This window comes from Nothoprocta perdicaria, unplaced genomic scaffold, assembly GCF_003342845.1.
Source record: "Nothoprocta perdicaria isolate Ctin4 unplaced genomic scaffold, notPer1 scaffold_217, whole genome shotgun sequence".
In the NCBI taxonomy this organism is placed as follows: domain Eukaryota; kingdom Metazoa; phylum Chordata; class Aves; order Tinamiformes; family Tinamidae; genus Nothoprocta; species Nothoprocta perdicaria.
This window is the reverse complement of record NW_020455390.1, coordinates 207,644-232,913: the sequence shown is the minus strand read 5'-3', so window position 1 is coordinate 232,913 and position 25,270 is coordinate 207,644. Positions and strand designations below refer to the sequence as shown.

Here is a 25,270-nt window from a genome sequence, read left to right as displayed (position 1 = left end):
CCAGGACAACAGCACTGCTTGTGACACACACACAGCTCTGTTGTCTTCCCACCAAAACCTATTCAATAAAAGGATATCACACTAGTATTTCTACTTGTAAGTGGGGTGAAAAAAAATAATAAAAAGTGGCAAGTGGATCTCTGAGACCTTAAGTCTCTACCAGAAGTCAGGAGCTGTCATTCCTCCAAAGCTTAATCATGGACAAAGCTGGTCTCAAGGCCAAAGTTGGCTGGTCACAATATGAAAGTTGCACTCAATCCCATTATTGTGATTATTTACCATAAAATTTTCAGGTTACATGTTTAGAAGAAACATAAGATTTAGGGAACTGAAAGKGCAACGTGAGCAACCAGGCAGAAAAGAGTCTTTTATTTTAATAGAGATTAATGACCAGTGAATAGCCGAGTTCCCCCCTGGAGGGCGGGAGCAGCGGGAGCCTCCGCACGGACCCGCTCTGCAGCGGCACCCTCAGGGCTGCACCTTGTGTGGAAACAGGCTCCTGACCACGCTGCCCTTGGACAAGAAACAGTTGGATGATACCCAGCAAGTGTATCACAACCAGTCCAGCTATATGACATTTTCCTATTCCTGCTCTGATCCATCATAATTAAGATACTGGAAACGTATATATTTAATTTTRAACAGTTTATATGACAGTGATTCCTGGGTAAACATCAAAAATTAGGTAGTTCCATCACAACAGATGAGATGGATCCTTAACCCCAGGAAACCAGACTGCTCCTCAATATCCAAACACCTGCCTGGAAAAAACTTTTCACTATCCAGCGCTGGCCAAAAAGCTCCTTGCAGCCCGTTAAAACACAGCTCAGGACTTCACAAACTCCAATTCTCTCGAGGACTTTCCTAACAGATGCGAATGAGGCAAATGAATTAAACAATTTAGCTAATTATTTCCAGAAAAACCTCTATAGTACTCAAGGGTCAAAATACTTTTAAATCAAGCAAATGGCACGTGACAAGGTTTACAAAACTGCCTCCAAGAATTAGAGGCTCAAACTCACTCAAAGTCAGGGGATTAAGGGTAGAGGGTTCCTCACCACGTTTATGACAAGCTCGTTCCTGACCAACCAGATGAACAGAGCAACGCTTTGAAGACACCATAGCCCAAGACTAGTCAGCAAGAACTTAACGCCAATAYAGCGGAGTCTCCTTCCGGCTGTGGAGACCTTTCTTCCAGCTTTTCCATGGAAATAGGCCCTCGCATGACCCTGCTGGGAGCAGCTGCCTGCAGGCCCTTCCTGAGGCAGCTCCTAGRCAGGTTTCTCCTGTCCATGTTCACAATGAGTTCAGATCTGGTGCACGTTGACCCGACACGGGTTCCCTGAGCGGTCCGTAGGAGGTCACTCCACCAACACAAGCCCTTCTGTGTCAATCCAGATCATGCCTGCAAGAAACATCAGCCAACCAGACAACATCAACAGGTGATAACTCTGGCTCCTTGAGGACCATCTACCAACACCTCATCCCAGGCATGAATTTCCTCCATTTCCTGCTTTTAGAGAAGGTCTCCCGGTAACAGAAAGATCTCCTGGTAACAAATGCTTAGGAAGAGCAAGATGACATTTTTAATAACGCGCCGGGTGCAAATCTCATACAAGCAGAGCTCTGCTTGTTATTGAGAGAGGTTTTTCCTGCAGCCCAACCCGTACAGTGCACAGCTCCCTGAGAGCTGCTGCTGAGCATTTGACCTGGAAAACTCGCAGGAAGGAAGGGAGCACCTGAGCTCAGCTCTGAGTCGTCTCCAACGTCTCCAGGAGTGTTTTATGATACCATTGGATGCCTTTAATCAAGCAGTTCATTACAGGCTGGCAGAAACTCCTTGTGGCTGTGAGATCACTCCCCACAAAGTTATTTCGCTCATAGCACTGCCATTTCCTTCCCAAGTTTGTAAGGTTGCCAGGCATCAACCTCCTGCATCTCCAGGTTCGGTGGTCTCCTGTCTAACTAGCTTTTCATTTCCTCAAGGTGACCATTTTTACAACGCTGCGTTTCCTTTCTGGATTATTTTTTTCATTTCCACTCCTAATCATTTCAGAAAAGCTGAATTATTTTCCTCAAGCCTTCCATCAACTGCTGAATTCCTAGCAGGATTTTTTGGGCAATATCTTCATTTTCTTTCCAAATGTTCTTTCCCTCAGGACGTTCTGGCCCAAGCTCACAGCAGTAACATGGCATTGCAGGGAACACCAGGATATTCCCTCATTGGCAGGTGTCCATTTTTGGTAAAAATCCTGATTTCCACTTCAACCTCTCTTCTTTTTAATGCATCACTGAACCATTTCCTTAAGCCACCTGGATTTGTTTCTTAGGATAGCACAGCAGCACGCAGCTATTTCATGACAATGTCACCAGCCACCAGGGCTCGCCAAAATTTACTCTTTTTTGTTGCTAAGACTCCTTGGTGCCTCCCAGCCATCCCCATCACTCACGTGCACCTATAGGCTAAATACCTCCAATAACAGCACACAGTGTCCTAGGCAAGGCTTGACATCTCCAAATTCCTCTGCAAAGCAACAACTTTCTCTGTGCTAACACTCTTCAATACTGCCTTGCCATGTTCTAGCAGGCAACCATGGGAAAGTCTTCCTCCTCCCGCTCCTGAAAAGCTTATAGAGTTTGAGTTTAGCATAATTTTGAATTAAAATTTGGCAAGTTGTGAATTTTGGACTGTAAATGCAGTTTGCATAAGCCCAAAGATTCTAGTCACTCTCTTCAGTGACGGGTCCTTCTGCCCCAGGCCCTTAAGCATTCACAAAAGTCCATCCAAACGTATAATGTAATAATCCCTTGTAATAATCCTATCTGGCTTCTTCCTCCTGTCACTATCAAGCTCATTTCTGCCCAGAGAAAATATAACTCAGCTTTGGAGCAGCGAATGCACAGCACAAAGCAAAGATTTTATTTCTGTTATCTTTGATACCAACCTCCACGGCCCATTAGCTTCCCATAGCAGCCTGGTAATGGTCTCCCTGARTTTGTGCCAAGGCACTTCTGCTTCCCCAACGTGCTGCTTGGCATTCCTTAGTGCTGCTTCCCTACTGTGACCACAGGAAGCAATTTCAAAACAAATACATTAATGATGATTTAACAAAACAATGCGAATTTTTTAAAATGTTAGTTATTTTTGCTGCATCGCTTTCATCGAATTCACTGCTATGTTTGTTGTTGGCTTAAAGCACAGATCTACAGATTCTCCTAAAACTTCATCTCTGCTCATATCTGTTCCAGTTTCCCCCTCTATCAATCTTTAAAGTAACTGAATGCACTGATTTAAGCAACACACATTGAGAAGCACCTTTTTTTTTCCACCCCTTTCCAGTTTAATGAAATATTGCAACTTGCCCGAACTTCTAAAATCCTAAATCCTAAAGCTGTAGATTTAACTTTTTTCAGAGAAGAGAGGAAAATGCAGCTTAATTGGCTCAGTTTTCTAAATACTCTCTGTAACTCATCAGTAAAATTTAAACCAATATGAGACCAAGTGGTTGCTCAAACAGTGGGACGTGCTCAGTCTTTAAAGCACAAACTTACCCCACAGGAATCTGCAAGAGGAAGCAGCTCAACTGAGGRCAGCAAATGGGCACAGAGCTCCCATTTTCAATCAGGAAATATCCTTTGCCATCCCACAGAGCAGTCCCTAAAATAACACATGCTTTTGGTGCATAAAGATGTCACTAATGAAAGAAAACAAAAAGCTGGGGGGTGGCGGAGGGGACAGGGGACAATGAATTAATGGGATTTCAAATGCTGAATGTTCAATGTTGAATTCTCTGAATGGGACAACGAAAATGCTTAAATTTAATGCAGGGGAAGCAGAAGAGACTCAAGTAAATGGTTTAAATAGCAATTAAAGAGCATTCTCAACACAAAAGAAGCTTGCAGAGCAATTCTGCTTCCAAACCAGCTAAAAGCAAAATATTCAGTAAGYACATATTCATTATGAGGATAAAAAGGTAAAGAGAATAAAGCTTTAGGATTTCGCAACATGTTGCATATAGTGCACTGCAGATGGTTTTTGCTGCGAATAGACAAGGAGCTTAAGTTCAGTCCTAATAAACTGTGTGTGAACAGTGCCAGAGCACAGTCATAATTTTGAGAAATACCTATTATTGCCAGTCTTGGCTACTACAGATAACTTGTATATATTACGAGACAGAATGCGTTCTGATTTTCATTTTCCTTCTAGGGTCTCACAAAAAATAGCATCGGGGGTAAAAGGTAGAGGAGATTTCAGAGGATTTGTTCAGCATATATTCTAGGTAAGGGCACTTTTATGGTGCACTTAAGTCCACCAAGAGCCAGTGCTCTCAGGTGTGCCTGCACCTGTGCAATATCCCTCCAAAATGCCAGTCCTGCTCTCCAGGAAAGCAGGCAAAGCTTTGCCTAGTATTTCAGTTTATCTTTGGATGTCAAACGTACCAGGAGAAGATTCAAGCATCAGTGACAAAGGAACCGACTACTTGAGGCAACATGAGCTGAGATGCTCACTGCAAATTCCCAGTGCACACTCTTTCTACCAGGTTACCAAACTGGTTTTCTCCATCTCTCCATACACACTRACTGCCAGCCCTTATAAACTGGAGAGAGTTGCCATGTTTGGCATCTTGGAAGGTTACATAGAGGCATCTCCTTCCCACAAAATGCTTCCCTCGTTGGAACACCTTTRATTATACCTTCATTTTTTTTCAGTCTTTCCAGTACTTTTTTCCTTGCACAATATGTCGAGCAGAGTTCAGCCCAGGAATTAACCTAATTCCTTCTCGTTTCCTTCTCGTTTGTTTTCCACGCAAACTCCTTGGCTTTCTAGGCAGCCAGAACAATCACGTTAGTCTCAATCCTGTTTGGGGCTGAACTGCTGGATATTTTGYTTTGACAATTATGTTGAACTTCATATGGATAGAACCAGCTCAATTATTAGTTATTTCTGTTTAATCTTCAACATCTTAAGAGAACCCATCAGCTATGAGTTGTCATTACTTTATCTTCATAGCCTGTCCTCCAAACCCTRCCACAGATGAAAGATGCGTAGCATTTTTTTCATTTGATTGTGTAGGGCCTGATAATGAAGATTTTTCATGTTTTTTTTTCCCTCTCTTTTCCATTTTTATAAGGAAAAAGGAAAGGAGAGGTAAAAGGAAAATGCTTTTGTAAGCTTACTTACTGTAGACCTGTGTTCCCCTTCTGGTGTCTCAACAGTCGGCACAAAAATAAGGTGACTAAAAATAAGAAAAATGCATTTCTTGCCATCCCTGTCACGATATACCCTCACACATAGTGCCARCGCTCCCAGATCAGCTCTCAGACTGCTAATGCCTAAGTTTTAGAGTACAACAATATATTGTTGGCTATCAAATACAATATATGTCCATATTTTTCTTTTATATGCAAAACAAAAATATGGACATATACTGAATTTGATTTGTTTTGCATATAATTTGTTTTGCATATAAAACTCTATTTGTGTTTTGCATATAAATCCCTACAAGCAAGCCAGGGCTATCTGCTTGTCATGGTTGCTTCTCAAGCAAGCAAATATATATTTTTTTAATCTTTCATAGCCAAGGAGGCTCTAGGGAATCCCTTTGCAATCACCTGCAATATCTGCACCTGCTATTAGCAAGGATGGGGCTGGAGGCATGAAACAAAGCACTGGAAGCCTGTGCTTGTGCAGGGTTTCTTGCCCCATGGCCCGGCGCCCACTCACCGTGGCCGAGAGCTGGGGCCCGTTGAGCTGCGCGTGCAGCACGGCGTCGTTGAGCGCGTTGCGGATCCCCGCGAGCGCTGCCTCCGGGCCGTGCGCGGCGCCCGCGGCGCCCGCCAGGTACTCCAGCGTGCCGATGAAGTCCCTCCAGGGCGCGTCCAGCTCCGCCACGCTGGCCAGGCAGCCGCGCATGACGTTGAGGCAGTAGCCGGCGCAGGGCCGGATGAGCGTGAGGCCCTGGCAGTGCGGGCAGTACTGCATGCGCACCAGCGCCCGGCTGCACTCCTTGGTCAGCGCCGCGTGCTCCGTCGTGTTGATCACCTCGATGCCCAGGCTCAGGGCCTGGCTCAGCAGCCGGCTGGCCCAAAGCGACTTGGACAGCTCCGTGACCAGGTTTTTGGAATAGCGGCCGAAGGGGTTGATGTCCTGCCGCGTGAGCCGCAGACACTCCGTGTAGTCCTCCGATAAATCGGTAATTCCCGGGTTTATTAGGCGGCTGTAGACCAGCGGAAAGAGGCTGTCGAAGAAGCGCCAGACGGCGCTTTCCACGGTGGTCTCCGCGCCCAGGATGTAGAGGGAGAGGTCTGTGAAGAGCTCCTTGACCGGCTCCGCGGCCTCCTTGGCCATGGGCCGGTAGGCGGCCTCGAAGAGGGAACTCGTGCGGTTCTCAGCGACGCGAAGCAAAGACTCGAAGGCCTCTGAAAGAAGGAGGGGAAGAAAGAGAAGGACATGAGAGGACATAAAAACAAACAGTTGGCATCTCAGCTCCTCAGACAGCCTCTACATCCATCCCAGAAATGGTCCTTRAGCAGGCAAAACTCTTTGAAGAACAAGTCCCACCTGTGAGGCAACACTGGGGTAACTGGTTACAATAGTGATCAATGAGTAACGAGTCCATAAGACACCATCCATGTCATGGCACCGGGTTGTAGAAGCAACATTATAACATCCACATTTAATAAAAGGGCACAACCCCTTATCCATTTTTCTTGTGAACTGTCCATAACATCCGCCAGCAAGAAGCACCCGTGCCTAAAAACACAGAGTAGATCTTATCTCAACACCAGCATCCCATCAGCTCAACACCAATCTCAACTCAGGAGCTGCACGGCTCTGCTACCACTGCTGCATTGATTTAATGAATGATTTAACAGTTTAATAGTTTATGGAAGCTATACCTCAACAGCATAATCACAGCTTAACGTTTTATTTACTTTCCACCCCAAACGCTCTCCTGCTATGAAATCTTGCAGGAAAGAAAATAAGGCATTCATGTCTTCCCACAGACTATCTGGAGATATAAACCACACACTTSTACAGATTCAGACAGCTGACAGGCAGAGCAAACATATACAGGCACGAAGGACCAGACAAAGCTGACGTACAAAACAGATAAGGCTGGAGAGCAGCTCCACGGGAGCTTGGAAGCGAGCACCACGTGCTGCTCTCGTCCTCCCRGGCCTTCATCGGAGGCCCTGACACCTCGGGGGGCATCTCTGTGCCCAGCACGGCCCGCTCTGCTCGAACCAAGGAAGGGCCTCCCGAAAAACAACGAGCCACGAGAGCCCGGGCTTGGCTGAACGCATCGAGCAGCCTTCAAGAAAGCAAGAGCAGAAGCAAGTGCTGAATCTCTCCAAACATCTGCCTGCATTTTAGGTTTAAGTGTAATCATGACAGAAGAATGACAAATTTAAGTAGCTCCATTATTTGTTTGGTCTCTTAGGACCACACTAATATTTGGCTCCTTTCCCTCCAACATCTTGCATTTATTACAAGTTACAAGATGACAGAAAGCTATAGTTTGTTGAACAATAGCTTCCTTCTAATACTTTCAAGTCCTTTGGACCTTCTGCATTTTTATGGTTTGCTAAAATATAGTACAGCAAGCTAATATTTTGCAGCAGTAGGACATAACTACATATTAACTGCAATTTGATGCAAAAAGAACGGTGTACACAGCAGAAATTCCCACCCATACGCACATCTAGACAACAGAAAGGATAAATGCTTCAGAATCCTGCTTTTCCRGATATGCCATAAACACTACAAACATTTACAAAATAAGAACAGAGTCCTTGAACAGCAAACAGTAACATAAGCAGATCTTTTTTTTTTTCGCCCCTGATCTTTTTAAGATTACTTTGCAAACAATGTAAGAATAAAATAAATGGTGTTACGTTTGCAAAGACAAAAGCTGAACTCCACAAAGGCCTTAAGTTAACTTTGAAAATATGCTCTTAAAACTCCCAGCTTCATTTCTATTTTGTGCTCTTTACCAGCAGCAAAGGATGTCCAAGAACGAAGGTGTCCTGACCTGTCCTGACCCATGACACTCGGAGCTCTGCTGATACTCTGCTTTTCCCACGTGTTTTTATTTCTAGACAGGCAGTCTTACTACAGATAACACAGCTGCTCTTCTTGAAGCTGATGAGAAATAATTAACATTGTAATAAACATAATTATATCAGCAGTCTCATAGAAATAAGACATCCATCACACAGAAAACAAACTCCAGGTTTGCTGCTAAATATTTTGGCCAGAGAAGAGCCTGTTTGCTGGAAACACCACCCCTCGCTTCTGCTGCCCTCCACAGCTGGTGCCCAGATGTGGGGTGGACAGGTCCTACCCCACTGAAACCACTACYACCAGCCTGCAGATTTGGGCAAAACCCAGCATTTCCCATGGTCACACTGCACTCAGCAGCAAAACTGTGCCATCTTTGCCAAGTTCGGCATCTTCTTCAAACACCAACTTGCCTAGAAATAAGATATTCCAATAAATGTAAATATTATCACAAACCTAAATATTCCTTTATAAAATAAATAGCTGTCCTGACTATCACATCGACTCCAGCAGCTTCAAGCCAATAAAGCTCTTACAATAAAAACAATAATAATAATACAAGTAGGTCAGCATGATTAAAGCAAAAGTTACAGCATGRCAAAGTCAGGCTTGGGAATTCAAACACCACTGCTGTTAATTGGCTTTTTGTGAATTAAAAGGTGGAAAGAAGAATCATCCACTTGGCTATCTGTCCATGGGCAAACAGCAGTTCCCTGATTTTTCCACAAACAAGTTCTCTGCAAGTTATTTACTTTCTAAGTATGGCATATACAGGAAAGTGTGAAGGACACACCTGCTTTGGGTTAGTTGGCCAGGGTTTGGTCCTGAGAGCATCAGCCACAGAAGTGATATCACCAAGTTGAAAACAGGCCTCATTGCTCTACAGGCTGGTGATGCAGACAGAAAAATCCAGGCACAAGCCAGGGATTGATGGTAACAACAACAGAAGGGTGCAGTGATCCACAGTGATGTCCTGCTCGGTGCACTCATCTTGCCATGCAATCAAATACATCCCAATTTCTGCAGTCTGCATGCTGGGGAATATACCCAAATTGCTGGAAACAGCAAGGCCAGCAGGCGCATCTGCCAGATCTAGCAGCAGCCTTGGTTTTGTCATTACAATAACGTCACAAAGTCGCAACGAGCCGCACRAGCACTCAGCGAAGACACCAGAGGAAGCTCTGTACAAGCTGTGCTCAAGCACCTCTGCCAGTCCCTGCGTCCTGGGAATCGTCCTACACAAAACACTGTATGGGAGAGTTTATAGAGAAACCTCCACCAAGTTGCTGTGTGTTGTAGTTTGCTCAGCTCACTCTGAAAAACTCACTATTTATTTCATCTTGCAGCACTTTGTGAACACAGTGACCAAGGCGGTCATTAAATTTAGCTGTTTATTATTTCTGCATACCACATTTCAACGTAATTGTGTATTATTTTTATATACTGCTATTACAGGCTGCAATTACTCGTTCTTTCTAAAGAGAGCAGTTTAGAGCAGAACTGGGTCTGCTGGGCAGCCCAAAGCTGCAGTCCAGATGTGGCATTAACCTTTTACGACATCCACGTGCTTCCGCTGCCAGGGAAATAAAGCAAATAGTTCCCTGGGAATATTTTGCAGTAGAAGGTTGATTGACTTCTAGTATCGGAGGGGTAAGATGATATAGATGAAGAGCAAAAGCCCTGAGGACTACGGCTAAAGTTTTTACAAAACCAGGGCTATTAATACTATTTTCCTCCCAGCAAAACAGAACTCAAAGACCATCCATATGATTCATATTTGCCCATTTTAAATCTGTTGGCTATTACTTAGGAATATCGGTCTGTGGTTTTAACAGCAGTGGGGCCAATGCAAAATAAAAACAGCAGCTGGGCCTCAGCARCATTTTCTATGCCTTTAATTTGCTTTCTAAAAAAACTTAGTTTAGAAAAATTACGATGTACCTTCAGCAAACTTGCCTGGGTTGCTCCCCTTTTGTCTGTGTCGACATCAGGATTTTTGCTCTTCACAGAACCACCTTGGAAACCCTCAGGAGGTCTGGCAGCCACCTGAGCTGGGGGGCAGACCGGTGTTGTCCGAGATATCCGATCGATCCCTCGGCCTGGACAGGGATGACTGGAAGCCCCAGCTACAGCGGGCGACTTGTGAATGATTCCTGTGCTCAATTACGGTGCTAAGCTTGAAAAATAACCTGCAGTGGCAGCTCTGTAACCATCAGCAGCTGTTTCAAGCTAAATCTGTCTAGTTCCTCAAATTAACAGTTTGATCGAAACGTTCTCCTGAACACAGTTTTGGCTACAGAACAATACGGCTTCTCCTTTGTTTTCCAGGCTAAGTCTCTGTGCACAGATGGACGGCGGTCTGAAGAAAACGTGTCAGTGTTTCTCCTTAAAGAATAAAACGGCCTTCCAGGACAAACAAACAGCTTAGAGGAAAGTTTGCTTAAAATTCAACCCTGCTCCGTCCCGTTACAGGATGAGCCAAAACCCCCGGTGCCTCTTAAAACAAGGTTCTTGCCATGTTTTCTTTGACACGTTGGAGTAATCCTGCAAAAATGGAGTTAGCTCCAAAGGACAAGCAGGCTGGTGCAGGGATCCAAGGTTAGCACGGAGCTAGGAAGGAGTCACGGAGGGCCCGAGCAAAGTGCTTGGCCCCCAGCTTGGCCTCTCCAGAAGAGATGCTCATTGTGCTGAGAACAAGCCAAGGGCCCAAGGCTTCACCTGCTTCTAWCCCACTTCTCAGCACAGAAAAGCTTGGCTGTTTTATACACTTTTCAATAACAAATACTCTCTAGAAGAGGGGACTGTGGGGTATCTTTGCCTGAAAAGACAAAAGGACACTCATGATAGCCTTATTTCAATCTTTAGGATTAAGTCTCTCCAGTAATTCCTTCCTACAGGCTGTTGGTGTAACATTTTATTTGGATTTTCCAATTTTATTACCAGTAGTTTTGGAGTGAGATATTTTGTGCATAACGTAGTTTACCAGACTGAAACAGCCTTGTAGGAGACTGTGTGTTCCCTACCTGCAGTCTGAGCGACTCAATTCCCCAACTCAGTGGGGTCGCTTATTGTAGGGGGACATAACTAGTGCACAAGGACAGCTGAGATGCTGCTGCTGGCCTGGAGGAGGGAGAACAGCCAGACCTGGAGCGGGTGGAAGCTGTGCCAGGTACCAGCAGCAGARAGCAGGAGAGCAAACCCTGCACGGTCTGATCTGTGCTAATGGGGGCCCACTGAGCACCACGGCTGTTACCTCCAAAYGAGAAAAGCAGCAAATGCACCATGTCTGTAGAGGCCAGAGGGGCTGCACATCTCCACGAGAGTGAGGAAACTCTCCTCATCCTGCCTCCGACACGCTGCTGCGTTACGGACTAACGCTGCCTGCCAGGGAACACGGCGGCAAGGAAGAAATTGAGGTATCTAATTGTGCATCTCTGGTGTATTCAAGACTACCAGAAAAGGGCAAAATATCTTAGATTTGCATTTGTTAAGAAAAAGAGAAACAAAAGACTCCTCTGAAGCCCCCAGAGACAGAGCACAAATATGACCTGCTTGGATGCAAGGCTCCGCTCTCCTGGAAATCCTTTCATTAACAGSAGAACCAGCAGACAGGGTCCCTAGGGAGAACCTCCTCGACCTGCTCATTACAGAGTTCAACTGGCAGTAGGAAAGCTAATACGTCTGCTGCAGAGGGTCACGAACCGGTTCAGGATTTCCAGCTGAATTAGTTAGGTGGTCCGGTCTGATCTGCTTCTAAAAACCTAAGAGAAAACAGAAGCACAAGAGACAGGGCTGGCTTCACAAAGACGAAGCGTTTTGTTTGTTTTGATGCTATTTTTGTTGTTCTTGCTTATGTAYTCTGGCAGAAAGGTGAAAAATACTGAGACCCCCATTGAAGGGCTAAGGTCACAGAGAAGATGGAGATTCTCCATGTCGCCAGGCACTGGGATCCGCTGCAAGTCCCAGTGCCTGGTGCCTTCCATCCAGCCCTGCTCCTCAGGCTCCCCAGCCATTTGGATCCCTTGGAAAACTACCCTCCAAAACCCAYCACAGCGTTGGGTATCCGCAGGCAGGTTTGGGCTGAGAACAGTTTGCTGCATGGATCAGGTTTGYTGATGTGCTTCCACGATGCACTCACAAGAGCTGCTTAGGTTCAAGGCAYAGCAATTGATCCTGGATTAAAAACATCAGCAATACTTAAAGAAAATACATTTAGATTCTTTTCTCCGCAACAGCTGCTATCAGCTTTTGCTCTCTTGCAGGTTCTCTGCAAACGTGTTTGATATCAGAGTGCTACCAAGGGGTTAAAGGACACGTCTGCGTGGAGAAGCTGATTTTATTCAGCAGTTTGCTTTGCAGACACAAGAAATAATTTCACCTGATGATTGAAGAGAAATAGGGGAAAAGACTGATTTCAATAGGCATTGTATCCAAATCACCATAAATTTAAGAAAATATGCCATCTGTTGCTTTCTAAAATCTCACATTCTCTCAAAAGCCCTCTGAATGGGAAAAGTAGAGGAGGAACAGCACTAAAAGTAATCCTATAAAAACAGAACATATTTTTCTTTTATGAAGAGTTTCTCCTCAAATTATCCTCCCAAATTCCTTCAAGCAAAATGACTGGCAAGTGTTCAACACATGGGTCAGCTCTGGCACAAGGAGAGATGCTGGTGATTTGACAGACAGCCAGATGTTTGAGGGGAACAAGTTATTCCGCACAGAGAGTATGTGGACCATTAGCACTAATAAATCAAGAAGTCTATTTTTCTCCAGAAATTCCCTGTTTAAAAAGAAAAAATACAGAAAGATTAAGTTTCAAGATTTTTCCAATCATGTTGATTTCAGACAACCCAACCCAAAAATCACAACCCAAAACTATGAGGCTGCTTCTCTTCCATGCACAAAATTGTGCAATGCTTTAACAAAATGAATGCACTAAGACACCATTCTCCAATGCTGCCACATATACCCAGGCACCCTCTGGAAGGAGCAAGGCTTTACAAAATCTCCATGCTCGTGTAAATGCCAGAAGCTGGCATCGTGGTGGAACCATGATTCACTACATGATTTTTAGCTATTTATTTATATGCRGAGTTATTTTATCTATACGAGTAGCAGCAGCAGAGGAATTGTGCAAAGGAGGCTAAGAATAGGTTTTAGGAAATTAGACCTGAGTAAATAGAATCACAGAATCATTATGGTTGGAAGAGACCTTCAAGATCATCAAGTCCAACCGCACACTCCTTCCCACCCTGCCTGCTAAACCATGTCCCCAACCACCTCGTCTGCATGTTTCTTCAACGCTGCCAGGGACGGTGACTTCCCCGGGCAGCCTGTTCCATTGCTTGGATCAATCAAACATATAGATCTGCCTTATTCAAGCTCTGTTATATAAAGTTTGATGATTTGGACGCGAGTTGATTCCAGGACCAGCCCCAGTCATGCAATCAGCTGAAGTCCATCAAGTCCTAAAGTTCACACATCTGAGGACTTGCAAGGCTGCTAAATGTGAGCAACTGTCTCTGCTGCCCAAAGGTCCATTCATAACTTCAGTGGATGGGGAGACCTAGAAAGCTAACACGCATTTTGGTAGCCAGAGCTTCACAGAAGTGTTGTGCATCTTGCCCTTCCTTTCAGTCTCTTCCCTCAAAAAGGGGCAATCCTCTCATTTTTCACTCTGGAAACTATCATTCTTAACTGGGGCCTTTATTCAGTTYGGTATTTAAGTTTAAGCTCAACCTGCTGAGGACCATTGATGTCCTCAAGTGTCCCCCTGAGCACAGGCACGGACAGAGATAACTACCAGATGCTCGTGGGAATGTGCTAGAGTTCATTTCATGGCTTCCTCTTCTGCTTAAGAGTATTTGGCATCTCATGGCCCCTCCTTGGTTTGTTTCAGTTACACAAAGGCCATCAGAGATGGAAAATCAATTGTAGAAATACTGGTGGCAGTTGAAATACCAAATATATCACTTACGCTGAGGTTTTAATAGGTGACTGTCCAAGCCTCTCGCACGGGTGTTGCTTTTATAGCTCTGCTTCAAGTTTTGAAGTCTTTTATCCAATAATACAAGGAAGCCCAAGAGCTGCAGATGCATCATGCTGGTAACAAGGCCACCCCAGCTCTTACTGTTACGTGCCAGAAGGAGACAGACTGCAGCAAGGTTGGTGACAGCCCCCTGCTTAGTGAGAACAGAGCAAACAAACATTCACACTAAAAGAGCCGAAACAGGAGTCTAAGCAAGCAGGACACTGAGCCTTAGCAAGCTCCCATTAAGCCAGCAGAGTTTCCCAGGAAAGCACAGCCTTGTGAATGCACATAGGGCTGTGAAACTGCAGCACGTCACCAAATCCAAAATGGGCACAAAGAAGCAGATGGGTTAACAGGTCGGTAGGTAAAGCTCAGAGAGCTCTACAGACAAACTGGACATACCATCTAAAAGCATTTTTTGCTTCTATCCAGTGTCCATCTGGAATGACCCAACATTACTCACTGGTTTTARGTTCAAAAGAGTTCCAGGAGCCTCTAAAACTGCAGAAGAACTGGATCAACATTGTCAAAGAAACTTCTAAATACAGCAATTAAATTTTTGCCCTAACATCATACAATTAGTATATTTTAAGAAACTCTAAGTATATTAAAAAGCCTGAGCATATAGGCAAAAAACTGATGCTTAAAATTGTCACACTTCATGAACTATAGTCATCATCCTCACATGCTTATCTTCATTTCAGATCATGTGGAATTGATAAAAATAAGTCACCTTTTGTACCCGAGTCATTTAGTTCCCACATTTTCAGCCCGGCCCAAATGTATAAAGTAAACATCACATTTTAGTGGGCGGGAGCTCTCTGAAATGATTTTCCCGGGGGTCAGTCCTTGCAGCAGCACTGCGGGGAGAGGAGAAGGAGCAACCAAGCAGCCACATACGGAAGCGACTGGGGGGCTGACACACCAGGGTAACAGATACGATGCTCAGCTACCCCAGGCCCCAGAGGCACCCACATTTATTGCATTTTAGCCCCATTTCATGGCAGCAATTTGGCACAGCCCAGGTTTGTCCTATTCCTGCAATAGTTCATCCGCAGAACCCCTGCGAGTTCTGTACACGCTTCAGCTTTCCGCCAAGAAGGGTGGGTGGAAGGGGTCTTCAGCTCCAAAGCCACCTGGAAGCCAGCAGGCCATTCGGATCCCTCCAACAACCACCTCCTGCCGACAACAACCTCACACCATGGAAGGGTTTTCCCTCGCTCCAGTCTCCAGCTCCACCTTGTACCACGACACCCCTCCATAAGGTTTTATTTACTCCTAAAATTGTAGGAAAACAGGACTCACATGCTGATTCAATTAATCTACCCTGGGAAAGTTTATAAATTCAAGCATATTCTGCCTTGGTCAAAAATTTTCCACTCTCGGGGAAATACCATGCCTTAAATACCTTGCAGTCCCTCAGCCAAACACCTCTTGCTGCTTATTCGCCACCGGCTGCAACGGCGCTGCCTGGTCCGTGCTCCCCCAAGGGCTTAACTAAAAATTAAGCTTAAATCTAAGCTCCAGGAGGCCCTGAGTGCAGGTTTGATGTTCCCTCCATCAATGCAGAGACATCTCTGATTACAATTCCACATTTCCATGCAATACCTGCATTGCAAGGGCTCCCATCGAGTTTCCTCTAGTCCTGGCCCTGGCAGCACAACRCGAGGGCAGGGGACAACAATGTCTCCTTGTGCCCAAAACCTAAAGAGGTGTCGTAGCTTAGAAGTCTTTGGGGTTGGATTATCTGCACAAACATGTCATCTTCAACAGCAATTAAAGGGAGGAGATAGRTCTTACCGAGCCAAGCCAGAAAAGTAAATGACTTTGAAAATCAAGTCGGGCTCTTTCCCCAGTGCCCCGTGTGTCCGGCAGGAGGCTGTGCGAGGAGCTGTTTGTCCTGTGCGCCTGGGGACAACAGGAACAGCCAGCTCCTCAGAGAGCTTAAGGCCACATCTCCTGCCACGTGCAGCGTTTAACCTAAGGGCCTCGGGAGACTGAGACACAGCGCTGGAAAAACCTCACTTGAAAAACCTCCCCAGTCCTTCTGTGCCCTAAAGACAGGAAAGCACTGCCAGAACCATGAGGTTCCTCATTCAAGATGCTGTCAAAGCAGCCCTAAAACAGCACCCACTTTCACTTGAGGCAGGGCTGAACCCATCTCTCCACACAGCCACTTGGCAAAGACCAACAGAGCAAGCCCAGAGAGACAACCCATTAAAGCAAAAGTGACACCATGTGAAGAAGCTTGCAAATTTACAGGGGATATGACCTTGAGGACCAGTTTTCTGTTTTCTCTTCAGAGGCCAGGTGGGAGATTTGGTTCTTGGGAAACTGCCACAAGAGAAAGGAAGGCGAGGGCTGAGCACAGCAAAGGCAGCTTCATCGGGGCTGCACTGGGACCCTGGTGCATTCACCGCTCCCCAAAATGCGACTTGTGATTTAGCCAGAAGTGACCAAAGATCCCMAAAATTGAGAGAATGTTCAGAATTTATTCCGGGATCTTCTGGCCAGCTGGGCTGGGGCGATTGGGGCATCACCACCCAAGGCATCTAGCGCAGAGGAGCAGCCGTAGGGCACAAGAGGACAGAGGGGCACGGCTGGGGCCCATCGGCCACGCGCAGAAACACACGATGCTCCTCGCGGCAGCCCCACGTCCACAGCCCCAGGGGCAGATATCTCGCCCCGASACCCTCCCGGTTCCTCCTCATCTTCCTGCCCTCAACAGACCACAGGAATTTCTCGTTGTTTGTTTTCATGTCTTGGACTTTGCTCTTCAAATTCCACCTTGGGCCCCTGGGTTTCCTTCTCTCCCTGCCCGCTTTGGGTTGTGCCTCCATCTCCGGCATTCACTAGTGTTGGATTTCCAGTTTCTGACAGATACTTCACATGCTCAAATAACCTCCTGAACTTTGCCTTTAAGCATATGGATTCACTTGCCTTCCTGYTCCTTTTCTCACATGGTGCTTTTTCTACTCTGTTTCTACTCAATGACAATGTGCGGCCTGCTTGAGGATCAACCATGGCTGAACTAAGACTTAATTTATACACTTTATCACAGTCATTTATTTAAACAATATTGACATTCTGAGAGGGCACCCACACAGGTCCCTATGTTCTTCATTCCTATATAGAAACTCTCCTGGGAGCACCAGGCAACTTGCACATTTAAATTCAACTTTATAAAACGCAGACACAGATGCCTGAAGCAACTAAGATGAACATTGCGATCTCTGAATCAAATGCATCAGTGGCATCTAAAAAGGCTGTCACTATCACGTGCACAAGCTGAGAGTTGTTCTAGCTACATATATTTGTGCAATAAAGTAGCAGCAAAACTTCCTGAGAGTTTTAAGCCCAGAAAACTTCACAGCACTCTTAGAAATACTACTTAGTAACATTCTTAGCCAGAATTTGCCATGCAGATGCTATACATTTGCCTGAAAGTGAAAAATACACCTGCAAAAAATGTATTTTTCCTGAAACATTGGCATAAGTTTACTTATCATGAGTCAAGACATAGGAAGCTTGTTTCCCATTTCAAGTAACTATGAAAAACAAAACAAAAAATTACCAGAGTCCAATTACCCGGCAGTTGCTCTGGCAGTGAAGTCCTGCCCCAAGTAAGAGAGTATTGAAATTTGTCCCTCCCTGAGATGCTTTGCTGCATCATTTCAGGGGTTTCTCAAWCAGACACATTTTTATACAAAAGTTGCAATTATAAGGGTCATTTATCATGCTTTCTTTTAAACGTACATATGATTTTAAAAGGGATTCTGAATGCATTCATCATGCCAAAATACCTAACGCACACAAAACGTTGGACATAAAGGTCTTCAAAATGAAAGCAATCCCATTTTCTTTCAAATTTATCTTTGAAATACCTTTTTTTTTTTTTATCATTAATGAACATCTGAGGGCCATAAAACTGAAACTTTTGAGGGTTCCTTAGCTTTCAGAAATATCAAGGACAGTGAGCAGTGAATACCTGGTAACAAAGACCATTTTTTACTGTTGACATCCAGAGTTGACAAGGTTAGAGGAAACAAGCAACAATAAAATCACTATTTTAGAGAAGATGTTTTAAGGAAARCAAACAGCACAGAATAAGCTGTTTACTTTCTMAATTAAAAGTAATGTTTAAAGTAAAGTTTTTTCTTGTTAACTAATAGTCTGCTTGCCTGCTCAAGGAGCAGGACTTATAGTGACACAACTTCACAGATGCACAATTCTCATAACAGGTAAAAAAAAAAGTTTATTTTTGAATGCAACTGTGAGATTCTTACCTGGCCACAGTGAGAGTTAACTAGCATTTTATGAGTTTGTCATTTACGTTGCCAGAACACGAAACCTTTCACCTGCAGAAGGGATCCCTCTTCATGTAATCAAATACACAAGTCTGTTATTGTTTTATCTACATATTAWCATCTCTAAGAGTGCTTGCTTGCTATGAACAAATAGCTGCAGTCCCAGAGTGTACGGTACAAAAGCAGTAATTCCTTATTCACAGATATCCCTACTGAACCCAAAGGGACTCCCTCTGCACACACAAAACCCAGCAGGTCTATGAGCCAGGCAGGAMTCCCAAAGGAAACAGTTAAGACACAAACCTTGACACCAATTTCCCCTTTGAAGTCTGCAAATCAAATGCAGTTTCACCAGTATCTCRACAGAAAACAGCAGCACGTTTTTTTCTTTATTTTTTCTGTGGCTCCTGACAGGTGAGAGATTTCTTTGCCTACAGGCTCTCAATTAACCTGCTGCCACTAGAAAGTAATGAAGAGCAAGACAAAATGTGAAAAACGAAAGACACATCCAAGGTACCAGAGAACAACCCAAGTGCAGCATCATTTCAATCGGTGCCCTTCTGCCTATGGGCAAGGGTGCTGCCCTCACAAACACCACGGTGTTTAGTTATTGCTTCCATTTCACAATTCCAGTTCCTCCTCAGTGCTCGAGGAGCCCGTAGGAAGGAGAGCAAAGAAATGAGAAATGGAAACCCAAGGGAAGTCCCCACACAAACCCTGCCCTTTGCCTTCGCTCAGCAAGCTAACCAAGCAGGAGCTGCAAAAGTAGCAGCTACTTCTTCCCCCCAGGTGAAACTGGGTCTGTTTTAAAATCCCTGTTAACTTTTCTCCTCAAATTCCAGCTCTTGGTGTTGGTTCATGTTTCTTTTATCCTCGCACTACCACATTCTGCCCCTTCAATGAGAATTTGAAGTTTCAGCCCTTTCTTCGGCTTTCGGTAGAAATCAGTTTGGTTTTGCAAACACATAAGCTCCAAGTCCTTGGCCAGAATAACTGGGTGTCCATGCATGCTGCAAGATGCGGAGCCCCTCGGTCAAACCCAGAACTTCAGGAATTTAAGGAATCATCGTTGCTGTGCTGGCACACGGGTGCTCACAAAACAAGGAACACCCCCACCTGCCTCAAAAAGTAACACGCTGGGGGCCTGGAAAGCTCTGCCACGGATAAACCCCACTTGGAGAACAGGGCATGATTTTTGCCTCCTAAGCACTCCACACGGGAACTCCAGGCGCATGTGGAGTGACAGCCGCAACCCGAGGATGTCCACAGGCTGCCCAAGGATACACAGAAAAGAGCTGATGAACCAAAAAGCCAAAGGACGGGGGGCCTTGGGAGGCCCTAAACCCCCTGCTCCAAGAGATACACTAGGAATGGGAAAAGCTGAAAAATTACAAAGCTAACGAGACACAGCTGCCATTTAAAAGCCTTTGTTAGTCCCACTAGTTTAAGCTTGAAGGTGCTCGACCAGTTTTTACTTACTGTAGAGCTTGTCAGTCATTTCCAATGAAGTCAGCAGTGCTATGAGCAGCTACTTACTATTCAATAGGCAAATAAATACAAGCTTTGGGTTTTATTTTGGACCTGGTTTYTGGCTGCTGTGTCAAAAATCCCCTTAGAAAAACCAACCCTACAAGTAGAAGATATCGAGTCTATCTAGAACAGACGACTAAATAAATACGTGCTTGGGRTCGTGGAAATCTGCAGAGAAGCAAGTGCACTTAAGACTTCTGGAGAATATGCTGTGAAACACTGAGATTCAGGACCACTTTAAATGGAAATATTCCTATTTTAGTAACAGGTACGCYTTTCAGAGAACTACAGACAAAATTCAAGTACCTTCCAAACACTTTCAAAGGAGAGAGAAGGGGAAAAAAGAGCGAAAATACTAATGAATCCTTCCCAAAAGTGTCTTTATGAAGGTACATAAAAACTCCACTGCTAGGTACAAGCAGCAAAGCCTTTTACAACTCTCATGTTTTCATGTTCGCTGTGGTAAATAAAGGGCTATGCTCTAAGGTAAGACGAATACGGGCCATCTGTTACMTAACCAAGTGACCAATTAGAAGAACGACATCTAATTCGATCAACCTCGACTGTGCAGGTTAAGCCGTGAAAAGATCCAAACAAACGTATAATCATCGGTAAGCAYGACTGGATTAGCCAGACTAATCCAATGGAATAGATACAGTGCTCCTGGAACACTACATTTATTTCAATATTCCGTAAGTTCTTTATTACATTACATGGAGAGGGATTCCAGCGATGGGACATTTCCTAACAAAAATAAAAAGCCATCGAGTGTCTAAATCATACATATGCCAAAACGTGTTTCTTTGGAAGAGAACAGTCGTTTTTCCCCTTGGTGGAAACACACTGCACTGAGAAGTGGTAAAACTTTACTGTGGAAAATACAAAAAAATGACTCTAACATCACACAGAGCTGGAAACACGTTTGCTGTGACCCAGCTTCAACAGCAACACGAGGGAGGTGGGTCCATGACAGTGAACTGCCACGTGCACCCTGTGCACAACCACAGCTACCAGTAACAGCGCCGCAGGGATCCCTGCATCCCCTGCCAGYGTTTGCCAGGCAACCCCACAGTCCCTATGGTTGCTCCAGCTCCCGGACATCTTTAACCCAAAAAACCTACAAAGCAGAAGAGAATCTCGCTCCCATCTGCAGCTGACGGGCTGGGTGGAAGGACACAGGAATTTCTTAGCATGTTTAGCATCTTAGCAAATCTGAATTTTCACTAGCTAGGTTTGCATCATGGTTTTTCACCACTTAAAGTGCATCAAATGCCTTGCCACCCTCAGCCAAATCTATCTAAAAAGGCATTCATTTACTTTATATTGTATTACCACTGCAGCAGTGAAGGTCATTGCAGGTTTCATCCTCACCTGATCTGGCCACTCGCACAGGCTGCAGGATGCTTGTCACCACACTTTCAGTCATCAGCCAGCACATTTTTCCCTCATTTTTAGTAGAATAAATGCACTTAACATCAAAAATTGTATTTTCTGTTATCTACAGTTACCCAGKAGGCAGAACAAGCCCGCAGTTAAGACCCTGCTATGGGTAAAGTGGTGACAAGCAAGGAGGGACCACAATCCTTGCAGCACACTTGCTATTTTGCAATTGAATTATAAGCCTTGGAAGAGAATTTTGCAAGAGACGAGACTTGTCTAGGCCTTTAGGCTGGGATTATCCCAAGACAACTAATACAGCTAGGCACTTAATTCCTTTAGGCCCTTCTGAAAAACTCAAGGTTTAGCAATTAACCCCAGTGAATCTCTACCTTTCCCAGGGCCCGGTGCTCAGTAAGGGGACCCTGTAGCCAGACTCAATTAAAACAATTGCTTGGCTGCCTGGGCCACTTTTGGCAGCATCGTCACCGTAGGGTCACCTCTCCTAAACATCTTAGGCTGTAAATCCACGAGCACAGTTGCAAATGTGCAGAACAACAGAGCCTCTGGCAGCAGATGGTCTGGAGGCGACACGATTTAAGGGGCTGCCTTCCAAGGCCTGTTAAATCATAACAAAACTCCTTCTCCAAAGCAGGGCTATTTTTTTTTCGGTGGCATCAAGATTAGGGCTCTGTCCATCCATTCAGCTGCAAGGAGGCGAGAGGAACATGGGTACCTGAGATATGGCACATTATATCCCTCTTCATATTGTGAAGTGGATACCACACAACACAGAAGATGTGAAATACAGCCAAGTTGGTGCTCCAGGAACCCCATTTCCTATTTCTTTGCACAGATAAAAACCTCCTACAGGAATCTTAACACCAGGTGAATGTAGTTTATCTGCCTCTGCTGTGGACAGCTATTTCTTACCGGGGAAAAACGCTGGAAGAAGCATTCATTACGACACCGTGGTGGGACATCTTCCCCAAGTCATTTCTAACATTTCTAATACATCTCAGACTCAGCATGACCCACTTCCATTGCCAACAGATCCACATACAACAATAAACTTGAATTTCCTCCTCCAGCTTTTCTCAGCATCCGCTCCTTACCATAACTAACCAAGCACAGCAAATCTTTAACCAATGACCTAGAGCCTTCTACAAGATGTGTTGTGAGTTACTTAATTGTTTTATTCACAAGTATCTAGAGATCCTTATAAAGGGCTAAACAAATGCAACCTGGTCTTCTTAAGGGTTTATACTGAAAGATCAACATAAGCAGTATTAAAGATGCCAATTTAACACACACTTAAGGGAGGCCATGAATAAACGTTTTTAGTGCAGAAAAAAAATAATAATTAGATTAAAAAGGGGGAGATTTTGAAAGACGAGACGCATTTGAACAACAATATATTGGAAATATGCCCAGCCTAAAATTATTCCTTTTGTATTGCTTCTCAACTACACTATAAACAAATCCATTCTCCTAATTATACAGGCATTACTGCACAATTCATTCAGTTGCATCTCGTGTGGAGGTGGCATATTTCTGCAAACCATAATCTCACCCTCTTCTCTCTGCAGTTTCACATGCAAAAGAATTTCAATACATTTTGGGGGCCTGGGTTCAGATTCGCAGAGGTGGCCAACCCCAAGCGCAGACCCTGTTTCGGTGCAGGGCTGGTTGGCACCAGCTGAGGTCTGACTCCTGGCCAGGAGCTCTTTAGTCTGGTGTAGAACAGCTCGGTGCTCTGTATGGAGTTATATTTTGCTAGTCCTTCAGATAGGATTCCAACTGGTAATCTGTGCGCCTCAACACTAAATGAAAATCATACGAAATCATATGAAATTTCCACAACCTTTGCACAGATTTAGGAAATTCCTAAGGTGGCTGAAGATTGTGAACCCTGAYGAGCTGCTCAGGGCATCCTCAGAGTTCTCTTGTCACACAGAGCACTGCAGGGAGGAAGAGGAGGAGGGAGCTGACACACTGAGCACGGGCTGCTGCCCACGAGGTGGACAGCAACACCCGGCCTGTGATCACAGCAATGATGTTAATAAGACACACAGCTTACCTGTCACTAGGAGCCATGGAGATTTGGCACAGACACTGGATAGAGGCTCTTGTTTCTTGGTTTATACCCAATTAAACAGTTCTAGAGAATATTAGCAAAAAGATATTGCTGGTTGCAAAGAACCACCAGTGAAGTGCAGTGCTTCAGGTCATTTTGTTAAGAATCTGTGCTAGAAAACACCAGTGATCGGAGCAACACCACAATGAGAACATTTGGAAGAGGAAATAAGGCTTATTTTTCTGAGAAACCCTTGAATGGGTGAACTTCAGTCACAGTATGTTGAGAGTCTAAGAGAAAACATCAGGGAAAACAGATACTTTGGATTGAATGCTATTTATTCATGCTCATTTATCAAACCCATGTGTATACAAACCTTTTTAATTCAGCTACTCTAAGCATTTAAAGTCTGATAAGATGCTGAGGGCATAACTCACAAAGCATCATGTAAAAGAAAAACAGACCAAGTCCACCATGTAGTGGACCATTCATAGACCAATATCCTCTTAATTTTAGCTCTAACTCAGGGCCAGTTGATCCTACACTTAACTTTAAAAACGTAAGTAATCTCTTGGAAACTAATGGAAACACTCACTTTAAAATAAAGACAGGCTGGAATGTGCTGGTGTTTGAGGACCCAGGCAATATTCTATTACTGCTTGTGGCCCATGGCATTTCTACATGCTTGACAGAGCTTTGGGAAATATAATTTTTGCATGAAATTGCTGGACACAATTCAATACAAGTAAAAACCTGTGTCACATGGGATTGTTCAGATACCTCGTATGAATGGTTTGTTCCACATAAAACATATTTCTTCAAAGCATCCCTGGGATTTTGAACACAGTGAAAAAAGAAAGAGAAAGAGTAGCAAATGATCAAGCCTGGGGAATACAGGGTCTCGAAAATATTTCTGTGTATTTTTGTACACCAAAAATGGCTTTATACTCAGCTCTGCATGTGTAGGCTAGACTTGTAAAACATATGGGAATCTTTGGTGAGTGGAGAAGGGGGCTGGCAGCTCTAGGCTTTGCCAAACAGCATAAAAACTGATATTTATATAGAGATCTCTCTCTCTATATATATATATATAAATCAATAAAACTGACATAATATTGACTTATAGCACTGACTTTTACACTGACAGAAGTAAGCGCCGTTTTTAGGGGGCACATGAAAGGCCAATACATATGCACAAAGTCATATTATTCTGCAATTTATATAAAAAACTCTTTCTATTGTTTCTCAAGAGAACTCTCAGCCTTATTGATGTTATATTCAGAGGGTACAATCCCGGCTGATTTTGCAGGAAAAAATGCCCTTAGAAATGATGAGGAATCATCAGCTAAGGAGACCTTTTTACTGAAGAAAGAGGCCAAATGACTAATATGATTTTTGGATGAATAAACTGGAAAGTAGAATTGTAATTTGAGCATTCAGGGCCTCCAGTGTCTGCTTCTTAAATTCTCAAATCATGTTGATATATCAGGAAATGTTAAAAGAGCCATTATTGTAAAGCTGGAAAAGATATTTTTAGTGAAAGACTCAAAGATCTTACTGTAAATCCTCATTTTCAGGGTGACTTTGTGAGSTTCCCAGGCATCAAAATTTTGGTGACAGCTTCTTCTGCTCAGGAGATCTGAGGCTTTGGCTTGGCAAAGTTTTAACTCATGCAAAGAAAAAAAAAGTCAGTGAAACATGAGACTAAAGGAGGAATATATGACCAACCAGCTCACATCAAATACTTAAAGGTCTCTCGAATTTCATCCATTTATAGCAAACCTTATTATTATTATGCAAGGCCCATTTTTTTAATATAATCTGCTTTATGAAACCTGAAAGAAGCCAAAATGTAGAACATTCACAAACAATACATTTTT

General features: G+C 44.2%; 1 protein-coding gene across 3 annotated transcripts in view; it reads right to left on the bottom strand.

Annotated features, from left to right (window-relative positions):
• LOC112946783 (glypican-5-like) overlaps nt 1-25,270 on the bottom strand; it is a 373,787-nt gene that overhangs the window by 314,958 nt on the left and 33,559 nt on the right. For all 3 annotated transcript variants that reach the window (XR_003249298.1, XM_026038723.1, XM_026038724.1), the window contains one exon: nt 5,726-6,420. Coding sequence is in view for 2 of the 3 variants with exons in the window: in XM_026038723.1 (XP_025894508.1) it covers nt 5,726-6,420 (695 nt within the window). In the remaining variant the exon portion in view is untranslated. The remainder of the gene's footprint in view (nt 1-5,725; nt 6,421-25,270) is intronic.